This window comes from Polistes canadensis, unplaced genomic scaffold, assembly GCF_001313835.1.
Source record: "Polistes canadensis isolate GaletaPanama2010 unplaced genomic scaffold, ASM131383v1 scaffold_21, whole genome shotgun sequence".
Classification (NCBI taxonomy): Eukaryota; Metazoa; Arthropoda; class Insecta; order Hymenoptera; family Vespidae; genus Polistes; species Polistes canadensis.
In genome coordinates this window covers 998,181-1,009,271 of record NW_014569568.1, presented here as the reverse complement: position 1 = coordinate 1,009,271, position 11,091 = coordinate 998,181, and the positions used below count along the sequence as shown (strand labels likewise).

Below are 11,091 nucleotides of genomic sequence, written 5' to 3'. Positions count from 1 at the left end.
ACCTTCCTCCAAATCTAATCGTTCTATTTTATATATCTCGATTACTTCCAATATATGCAACCTGCCCTACGACTTATTCCGGCGAAAAACGATATCCAGCAATGAATACGTTGAAATCTACATATACATATACTTAAATATATGTATATATATGATATTGTGGTTATATATTATAATTAAAAACCTTATAATTTTTTGATTTAAAAAGAATATAATTCCTCGAAATTGTTTTCTCACGGGCAGCCTTGAAAGGACGTAGATTTAAAGAGAAAAAAAGTAATAAAGAACAGTAAAAAAATTTATTGAAAAAAAATCATATTGAAGAAATAAAAAAAAAAAAGCAAAAGAGAATGAAAGAAAATTTAGTACCCTACCCTGTAGTAGAGGCGATCGTGCAATTTCGTGGGACCAAAGTAGGATGTTTTAAAGAGATTGATATGTTAGTTTAATACAAATATGGAAAGATAATACAAAGTATATATACTTTATTAAGTAATAGGAAGAAAACAACAATAAAAAAACAAGTAATTAATTCAATCAATATTATATACGGTGTGATATACATATAGAGATTTTAAATAATCGATATAAAATCAAACGATTTTTTTCTATTTGTAAAATTAGATCAACGCAAAAATTTAATCATTTTTTTTGGAGGGGAAAATTCTTTTCTTTCTTTTTTTTTTTTTAAATATACGGTTGTCTCTAACTTTACTTCTCTCAAGACTGGAATAAAAAAAAAAGAATAAATCAAGATTATTTATTAGATTAGAATATAAATAATAATACTTGAAAACAATTTAGAAAGTATATATTTAAAAAAAAAAAAAGAGAAAAAAGCACACATGCCCGCGTAACGATTATCTTACGAACATTTTTTAAAACTCTTGACTCTTTACGCGAGTAACAAATGAACTGAATATAAAAAAAAAAAAAAGAAAGTAGATTGCAAAAATCGTGATTCTTCGGAATAAGATCGTTAGCCATTCGTAATTATATACGTGTATGTATTTCTATCTTGTACATGCCATAGCGATGAACCTAATTAATAATACACAGACACACGTATGTATAAATTTAAGACGATTTTACCAATTAATCATCGAAACCGTAGTTTAGCTTTTGTCGGTAGAATTTTTTTTCTTTTTATTATTATTATTTCGATTAGATTTCATCTCTCTCCTAGCATCTCGTAACTTCATACACGAGATAAGCATTTCCTTCACTAATTCTTGCCTATTTGTTATTTGTTTTTTTTATTTAACCCTTTTGTTACATTAACATTGCATGCATTAACACGAGTATCGTCGCATAGTAAACGACTACTATTATTATATGGGTCGGTCGGTCGTTCGTTCGTTCATACGGGGCCTTTGCATAGGCGACCCATATGGGGGTCGCTAGTAACGAAAGGGTTAATAATCATTTTCACGAATATGAAAATATATGTATATATATATATATATATACATACATACGAGATATTAATAGATGCGCTTATATCATTTATGTATATACATATGTGATTTATTAATTACAATAAAGTGCGCGCGCGTGCTCGTGAACTGCGAATCTCAATTATTATAATTACTATTATTACTATATTACTTTTTTTTTCTTTTTAATTTAGAGGAATTATTAATTTAAGAATAGGCAGCGTAATAATAAATAGAAAAAAATAAAAAAAAAAATAAAACTTACCGTGTGTTAGCAATTGTTGATTTGCGCGTGTTAAATGAAAGTTTGTCTATATCATGCGATTTAAACTCGAGAGAGTATTCCGCATATATTGTAATATTATCGTCTAGTTTAAGCGAAAGAGAAATGATGACTTCTTCTATTTAGCTCCATCTTATTGTAAATTTTAAGTGACTATTATTATTATTATTATTATTGCAAATTGTTATCATATACCTCTATATATTATACATTTAGTAAAATTTCTTCCGCTATTCGCGTCGTTCATTTTCTTTTCTTCTGCGTTTAGTCACAATATATATGTGTGTATATGTGTATAAAAAATAACTAAAAAACAAGAAGAAGAAAATGTTTTGTAATAAAGTTCACACACGACTGACAAAACTTAAGATTATGTAATCGATTACAAAAAATGTTAGATTTTTCAATTTATATTTTTTGTGTGTGTACAGTACTGATCTATCATTGTTATATCGACACAAACACACGTGCAAACAAACATACGTGCAAACAAACATACATACACACACACACTAAACAACACAAAATAAAAGAATTGATAGTAGTATACCACTGATAATCTAATCTGTTATAAAACCTTTTCATTACCGAATGAAATATTTAATTTTTTCAGAAAGAACAATAGACACGAATTACTTGAAAAATATATCGGAACCAAATTTATCGTAGTATTTGCCACAATAAATTCTTGATAAATAAAGAGGAAGTATGATATTTATTGAAATAAAATGATATAATCATTGTATGTAATGTTGAAATAGTGTAAAACTGGTTGAAGAGAATTCATGCGTTTTATCCATCTGTGATGATAATAAAAAATTAAAAAAAGAAAAAGAGAGAGAGAGAGAGAGAGAGAGAGAGAGAAAAGAAAAAGAAATTTGTAATGGCGGACACGTGCATTGATCTCTGCAGCGGTTCAAATAATACTTCTTCTTCAAAACAATGTTAATAAACAAATGCGTATACCATTAAAGATATTTTAATAAGATTAAATGTGGTTCATGGTAAATTTAGCTGTTGCTGCAGTGCATTTGACGTGTAGAAGGATCATTTAGATATATTTTGTAATTTTAACATATACAATATGTATGTGTTACTGCTAAATGCGTGTGTACGAAGAACTTTTACATAGATATATAAATATATATATATATATGTAATTATAAAAATATGTATGTGTATGTATGTAAATAAATAATTACGTTTATAATTGTACCGTTTGTCCTGTTTGGACAGATTACGCTTTATACGTGCCGCAAAAGGACGGACATTTGATGTTTTAGAGTTTAGAACGGCCCAGTGTTAGAGAGGAATACTATTTTCATCTCGATTAAAAGAATTTTTAAGTATCGGTGGTCAGAGGGACGGGGGCAGGGTAATGGAAAGCAAGAACGAATAAATAAATTCATAAATAAATAAAAAAGTAATGTGCAGGTGTTTAAACACAGAGAAACACGAACAGATAGTCTACTTAGTCACATATACACATATATTGATATATATATACAGTTATACATACTTAATATTGTTTACATGTGTATATATATATGTATGGACGTATACCGTGGAAAAATATACAAGTTCACGCACACGATAGCAAGACAAAAAAAACTGCTAGAGAAAAGGGCCTCTCGTTGATGTTTGCAAAATGAATATATATATAAGAAAGATTAATAATAATAATAATAATAATAATAATAATAATAATAATAATAATAATAATAATAATAATAACAAAAAATGAATGAAAGATACACCTTCATATACATATATAATATAGTAATTGTATTACAGCCGTAATACGCGCACACGCACGACGCTCGCTTGCTCGTGTGTGCGTTAGTTTAATGTGTATGTGTGTTTATATATATTATATCTATATATTTTTACTTGTAGATATTTTTTGGTAAATTGTTACAATAATCTGATATTAGGAACTAGTTAAGTACATATATATATATATATATATATATATATATATACATATACGTTTGTAAATAACGATAGCAATGAGGAATAAGAAGCTTCTGTCACTGCGTGAAAAGAAAAGAAAAGAAATGAAATAAATAAATAAATAAATAAATAAATGAATGCATGATGAATGAATGAATGAATGAATAAATAAGACACGAGAAGGAAAAATGAATCTACGTAAGCAAATCAAAAAAATTTTGTTACCGCGTTGACGTTGTAGAATTTCAAATATTTGCGATAACACACGTTTCTGTCTTTCTCTCTCTATATATATATATTATATATATATATATATATATATATATGTATATATATATAAATGTGTAGAATATTGTATATTATATATATATATATATGTATATCATGTATAGATTATATATATATATTATATATATCAGAATTTTTCAAACTTTTCCATTTGGCGACTCCTTTTACTCGAGGAAATATTTTCGCAACCCTAAATATGAAGATGTGTAAACTAGGAATACAAATTCAAATATTTGCTGATAATAAATCATAAGGATTCTTTGGTATACATACGAATATTATTTTACCATACATAGAAAACCATACTTGAATTTCTACGATCCTATATATGGGGTCGCCAGTAACACTTTGAGAAGCCCTGATGTATATTATATATATTATGATTTCAACTATATTTTCGATGACTAGGTAAACGACGTGCAACTTGATTTCTGTTACCATAAATTGTACATACTGTAATTCTCCTTCTAGTTAGTTATATATTCATCATATTAAAAATACACACGAACACATTATAGGACGGCATTAAAAAAAAAGCAAAAGATAAAAAAAGAAACGAAATGATCGAGAAAAAGGAAACAAGTTGTATTCGAATTTACTTTATATTCTGTATTTATAATATTTATTACGTTTTTCGTATGTTGATGTAATAAAGTTCAAGTATTCTTTACAGTAACCCTTCATTAATATTGACTGTCGTTACATTTTGATGTCTTTTCTAATGGCATTTGAAATTAGTTTCGTACGATCTTTATTATGGGAGGAAGGATTGACAGGATTCGCTGAAAATATTGGAATATAAATTTTAAAATAGGAAACTGTACAAATTGACGTTCAAAAATGAAGTTGTTGTTCTCGAATAAATTTTCGATCGTTTTCGATTAATTGGTCATATCGTCAAACTGACATCTGTCAAATGAAAACATAATGTTGTTTGTCCGATCAAAAATATAAATTTACAAGTGCAATTAAATTAATAAATTCAATCTATATAAAATGGATAGAAAATTGTAAAAACAAAAGAACAAAAAAGAAAATATAAATAGAAAAAATAGGAAGAAAAATATAATGGCAGAGTAAGTCCACATATTTGTGTTATAATGAACGTAATTGAATTTCAATAAATGTAACGTAACTATATATTTCTTCTAAAACGATTATATAAATAATTAACAAAAATGACAAATATATTTAGCCAAAAAAAAAAGACGGACGAGTCAAAAAAGAAAATAGAAATAACGGAAGATCCAGGTGGGGCAGGCGAGGGTAAGAACGCTAGGAAACGAAAACAATTAGCGAAGTACGAATTTGGTAAACGATGGCATCGTTTTCGCGTATTGACGCCAACCTGTTCGATTTTGCGCGGTTCTTTTGCGATGAACGATCCACATTTCAAGTACAGAAGTCGTGGTCGTCAAGCAGCACCATGTTCAATCGTGGCAATCGTTTATGGTCGACTGTTCGAGCCTAAGGAATGGAATCAGGATTACGTAGACCAAGTGATCGAGTACGGGGACAAATTATTTCGCATAAGTATGATGAGGAATCGCGTTAAGGATAATCAATATATGAAAGCTATTTTAGTCTATCCCGAATTTTACATTGGCAATTATAAGATTTTAATTTGCGTAGAGGAGACTGGCATTTATGGGAATCTTTTTAGCGAAACCGTAGGATGTTCAGATTTTGCCGATGGCCTTAATCAATTCTTCAGGACCAACGATGCCGGCGTTATTACAGCTCAAGGTACGTCCGTAGCCATGTGGCGTCATCTTGACATTGGTTTCTTGTTTTTTGATCCTGGATCATGCGGGCAGAATGGTCTACGTAATCAAAATGGGGTTGCATGTTTGATCAGATTCAAATGTATGAACGACATGCGTGATCACTTTCTCAAAAATATGAACAAACGATACGATTCGAGATATTGTATAGATAAAATAACTATTTTACGAGTAAACGAGGTAGGCCGTGGTTATATCGATAAAGTTACCAGCGGAACCGATCTGGTCGTTGACAAAAGTGTTCTTAGATCTATCAATCCTGTTGACATCGATGAAAATAAAATGGATTGTACGAGACCTGTACCTAAAAGCGAGAAAACTAAGATAATTGCAGCTGCTAAATTGCACAAGGAACCATTGACTATAACTATTTCGAATTATAGTATCGACAAAAAGTTTGCTACCGAGCCATTAGTCGATCAGAGTACTTTCGACACCGGTTATCCTTACGATAACATACACGTAAACATACCTTCGACGTTTCGTGAATTACCTAAGAAAATTGCCATACTTCATGGCATGACTCACGAAGCTAGCGACGTGTACAAAGGTAAAGGTGCTCAGAACGTAGCCAATTGTGCGATGGCTATCGCTATGAAAAAGATTCATCCCATGAAAACTTGGATGAGACCTAAATTGGACGAGATTTTGACATTAGGTGACGAACTTTATGCCGACGTAAAAGTTGATAAACCTTTTATTAAGACAATTACTGCTGCTGATCTCAATGACACTTACATTCAAATCGAAAATCACAAACTGGCTATCGACGTTGACTTAATTACTATTACCGGAACGGTAAGTTCGAAACTTCCGGATGTATTGAACCTAAAGCAAGCACTTCGTGAATTTTTCTTGATCAACAAAGAAGGTATCATTGAAACTCCTTCGATGGCTGTGGCTGTATGGAGTCAAGATGACTGTTATTACGCCTTTGATCCACGTCATTGCGATAATTTTGGTAATAGAATAGTTGAAGATAAATCTAAGGGTGGTAAAGGTGCCAATAGTGGACATGTCCAAGTTGCTGGCAAATGTTGCGTTGTGAGGTTTCCAGAATCCGACGATCTCGCTTTATGGTTCACGAATAATCTCGAACCAATTGGAAAGAACGATCGTTTTACCATAAGACACGTCACCATTCTAAACGATATTCCTGGTACTAGAACTTGGAAAGATTTCGAACCAGGTGTAGCAGGTGAAACTTGGATTCTTCGTGGTGGAATTTCTAACGAAGATGAATCCTTGGAAGATTCTAGCAGAGGTGTTCAAGGTTTGGCTATACCTGTGGTAGCTTTGGTCTATGCCAAAGAGACACCACCTGAAAAATGGACAAGAGAGATCGTCGACGAGGTTATTAGAGAGGGTGATCTTTATTACAATTTTTGTATTCCATTAGAACCGGAGGAAGGAACCGAGCAACCATTTGTGGTCACCGATTTGAAAAAAAGTTTTTACCTTAAGAATAGAAAAGTCAAGTTAGAGTTAGACGATTCCATCATAAGTGGTGATTTGAATGCAACACCCGAACAAAATATATTAAATCTAAAAGAAGGAATTACAAAATTCTTTGAGAATTATCAATATGGTATCGTTGAGTTAGGAAACTTGACTGTAGCGATTTGGAAATTTGAAGAAGATTCGAAATACAAGAATCATAATAAAGACGTGGAGAAAATTACGTATTATTATTGTTTCGATCCGAATCCTCGTGGCAGATTAGGCGGAAGACCGGCGGAAGAAGATAGCGTTGCTTGCGTCATTCGAACCCTCGATCCTACGATTTTATCTTCAATTATCGCAAGCAACGCTGTCATATCTCGAGATCGCGGAACCGAATATTGTATTCATAATTTGAAAAGTTTGGCGATAGGTTTACCCATGACGGAAGAGGATTTAGAAAATGATAGGCAAATACCGGAGGAACCAGATATGCATCATTATTCGAAGTTAGCCGAAGGTGGCGCAATATTACAAGGTAGTTTTAATCAGGCCAACGAAAAGATGTTTAAAAGACAAACGTGTGACAAACAACAAGCGGCCAGTTCAATGGTAGCTTTAGCTATGACTAAACTTTATAATCCCCATTTATGGTATCGAGAGGTTGTCGATGACATACTGAAGATTGGTGACAAAATGGTAACGGATAATTTGACAAATTTAGAAGAGATAGATACGGAAGCCGAGGAACCGAGAAATTATTTTTTGCCGATAGAATTCGCTGAAGATTTTACCATAGGTGTCAATCGCATGAACGTAAGTTTGGAAGAGGAAATTATTTATGGCAAAGTAACCGACATGGTCAAACTCTTAGAACAATTTTTCGAGAATAGCGTCATGGGTATAGTCAGACAGGAGAATGTTATGATGCCGATCTGGAGAGAGGGCGACGTTTATTTCATGATGGATCCCAGAGGTAGAGATTCTCGTGGCGAATCTTCGGAAAGAGACCCAGCTGCTGTTATGTGGTTCACGGATCTTGCATCTTTGTCTACCAAACTCGAGACAGGTTTAAACGCTGAAAAAGATTTCGTAATTGATAATTTGACATTGGATAATGCATTCGAGACACGTGTTACTGAAATGGAACGTGTTAGGGGCACCACTTCTGGGGACGATCTTTGGCATCATTTTCCTAAATTTGCCGATAACGTTTGGAGTATCGGGGGAAACGTCACGATGATCGACACGAGATTCGACAAATCTAATCACAACAATCAGACTGCAGCTATCGCAGCAATGGCTATAGTTTTCTCAAAAGTGTACGAGCCACGAAATTGGACAGGTGCTGTTGTCGATGAGGTGATCGTAACCGGTGATAAACTGCACTCAAAGTGTGTCGAGAGACTTGGACGAGAAACGGCACCACGTATCAACGAAATCATCACGGAATTCTTTCTCTCATCTCGTCGAATAGATCTGACGATTAAAGATTGTATCGAAGCTGGGGATCTCAGTGGGAAACCACCGAAATTACAAAGCTTGCAGACTGGAATTGATAAATTCTTTGAAAAGTATGACTCCGGTATACTTATTGCAAACGATAATCGACACATAGCCATTTGGAAGTTCAAGGATGTTTATTATTGTCTTATACCGGATTGGATTAGTCAAATCGAGGAACACGCGACGATAGCACCGAGAGTATTCCGATTTGCTAACACCACGATCATGGTGGAATATTTTTTGAAACATCTTGGAAGGGAAGGCGATTACGAGATCGCAGCCATCGACGTGGTTGATTGGAATAAATTCTCACCGTGGAAATTTGATCCCAGTCCTGCTGTACGTCCATCGAATTTACCACCATTAAACGCCTATCGTAGACTCCAAGGAGAAGCTCGGGCAATTTTACGGGGTACTTATCATCAAGGTGATGAAATTTTTCCCGAAACTTTGCGTAACAAGCAAACGGCAGCTAATTGCGTGGTCAGTCTTGGAATGTCCGTGATCAAGAGTCCCATCACTTGGACGAAAAGAACTATGGATGAGATTCTTGCTATTGGTAATAGCGTTCATCGCGAGACTATGAAAGCCAAACCTGGAAAGATGAGATTGATACCCCAAGATATCATTCGAGTATTTTACGTAGGTGTTAACATTTTGACCGCTGATATAGAATCTAATACGGTATCGGGAATAGTTGCCATACCACCCCCGGATCCGGATGAAAAGAAAAAGAAAAAAAAGGGTGTAAGAAAGAGAGCCAAAGCTGTTGGACGAAAAGCTAGGCCAACCAGAGTTCGTGCTCCACCACCAGCACTTATTTTACTCGAGGAAGGATTGAAGAAATTTTTCGAAAACAATCGTGCTGGGATATTAGTAACTGGTCGTGGTATGTCAGCGATTTGGAAAGACATGGGTGTTTATTTCGTGTACAATCCCCGTGCTCGTAGCGATCAAGGTCTTCCCGATTTCTATGGAACATCTTGCGTTATGTGGTTCGCCTGTATGGAACCATTTTACGAATTAATCTTTGCGAATATCGACGAGCAAGAAAAATATGGTCGGTATGAGATTTGTCGGGTTATAATAAAGACCGTCATGATCGAACCGTTGCCTTGTCCTGCTGGTTTTCGACCATACTTCGATTGCACGGCACCACCTATACCTGTCACACGAATGAAAAAAACAACAACGTTGGCTGTTGAAATTGTAACCGATTATTACGTCGTTGACGAAGAACTTAGCGTTCTACGTGGTACTTTGCACATGAATCATCGTATCTTTGATATCAAAAGCAGAGGACTTCAGAGTACTGCTATTGCTGCAGTGGCCATCGTAGTTGGTCTCTTACACGTACCTTCTTCTTGGACACCGGAATTAATCGATGCTGTCCTGAAATACGGTGACTTATTACATTCCGACAGCGTTCGTGCTGCTCGTCCAGGTGCCAGAAATCTCTCGCCAAGCGAATTATTAACTGTCTTCATAGTCGGTGATTTTCGTGCTACCATTCATATTCACAATCACACCACGGCTGGTCTCCTACTCGTTTACGATCTGTCCGAATCCTTAGCCATGTTTTTTCGTACCAATTGTGCCGGTATATTGCACACCACCAACATGGCTGTAGCTGTTATGCAACATTACGGCAAATTTTACCTGTTTGATTCTTGTTCTCGTAACGAACAGGCACGACCCAGTTTCGAGGGTGCAGCTTGTATAATAAAATGCGACAGTATCATGAGAATGGCCCAAGTATTTGTAACCAATTGTAATTTGAGATCACCTAATGTCTACACTTTGAATGCCGTCAATGTGCTGAGTTTACATTTCTTTTCGGATGCCAAATCGGGTTGTCCATCTAAATGCGAACAGTAACGTCCTGCTTATGAATTAACTCTTGTAACATTTTTCTAATAAAAAATTACTAACACATCCATTTCTCTCAAACATATTTATTATTCTATATTCGTTACTGGCAACTCATTTGTTCATGCGTCGTACCGTGCCAAAGGATACTGCAACGAAAGGGTTAATGTTTTAAGATCATAATGGGGATGGAGAAAGTAACTTAACAGATTCGCGACAACATTCTCAAATGGCTAATTTTATTTATAAGTTTTCTTTATGACACAAATCACTTTTAGCATCTACATGAGTAGGAGTACAGGCTAATACGAGAATGAATTTGATACAGATCACTTAATAGTGTAAATACAATGTTTCTTTCAAATTACACGCTATAAACTAGATACTTAGAAAACACTGTACAACGCAGCTGAGAACTGTCGATGATACTTTACAATATGATACAACCATTCATTTTTATGTTTTTCTTTTTGTTAAGCGAGACGATTCTTTATATATCGGTGGTGTTGCCCGTTTCATTTCTTTTTTTTTT

At 34.1% G+C, this 11,091-nt stretch overlaps 1 protein-coding gene across 1 annotated transcript; it reads left to right on the top strand.

Annotated features, from left to right (window-relative positions):
- Positions 1-5,025: 5,025 nt before the first annotated feature.
- Positions 5,026-11,085, top strand: LOC106793970. Its single transcript, XM_014761296.1, has one exon. It carries the CDS (start codon positions 5,139-5,141, stop codon positions 10,566-10,568), a length of 5,430 nt encoding a protein of 1,809 aa, XP_014616782.1. The 5' UTR covers positions 5,026-5,138; the 3' UTR covers positions 10,569-11,085.
- The last annotated feature ends 6 nt before the right edge of the window (positions 11,086-11,091 follow it).

Excerpts from the sequence above, each read along its gene's own strand:
- LOC106793970 (XM_014761296.1), top strand. The coding sequence starts at position 5,139 with ATGACAAATATATTTAGCCAAAAAAAAAAGACGGACGAGTCAAAAAAG.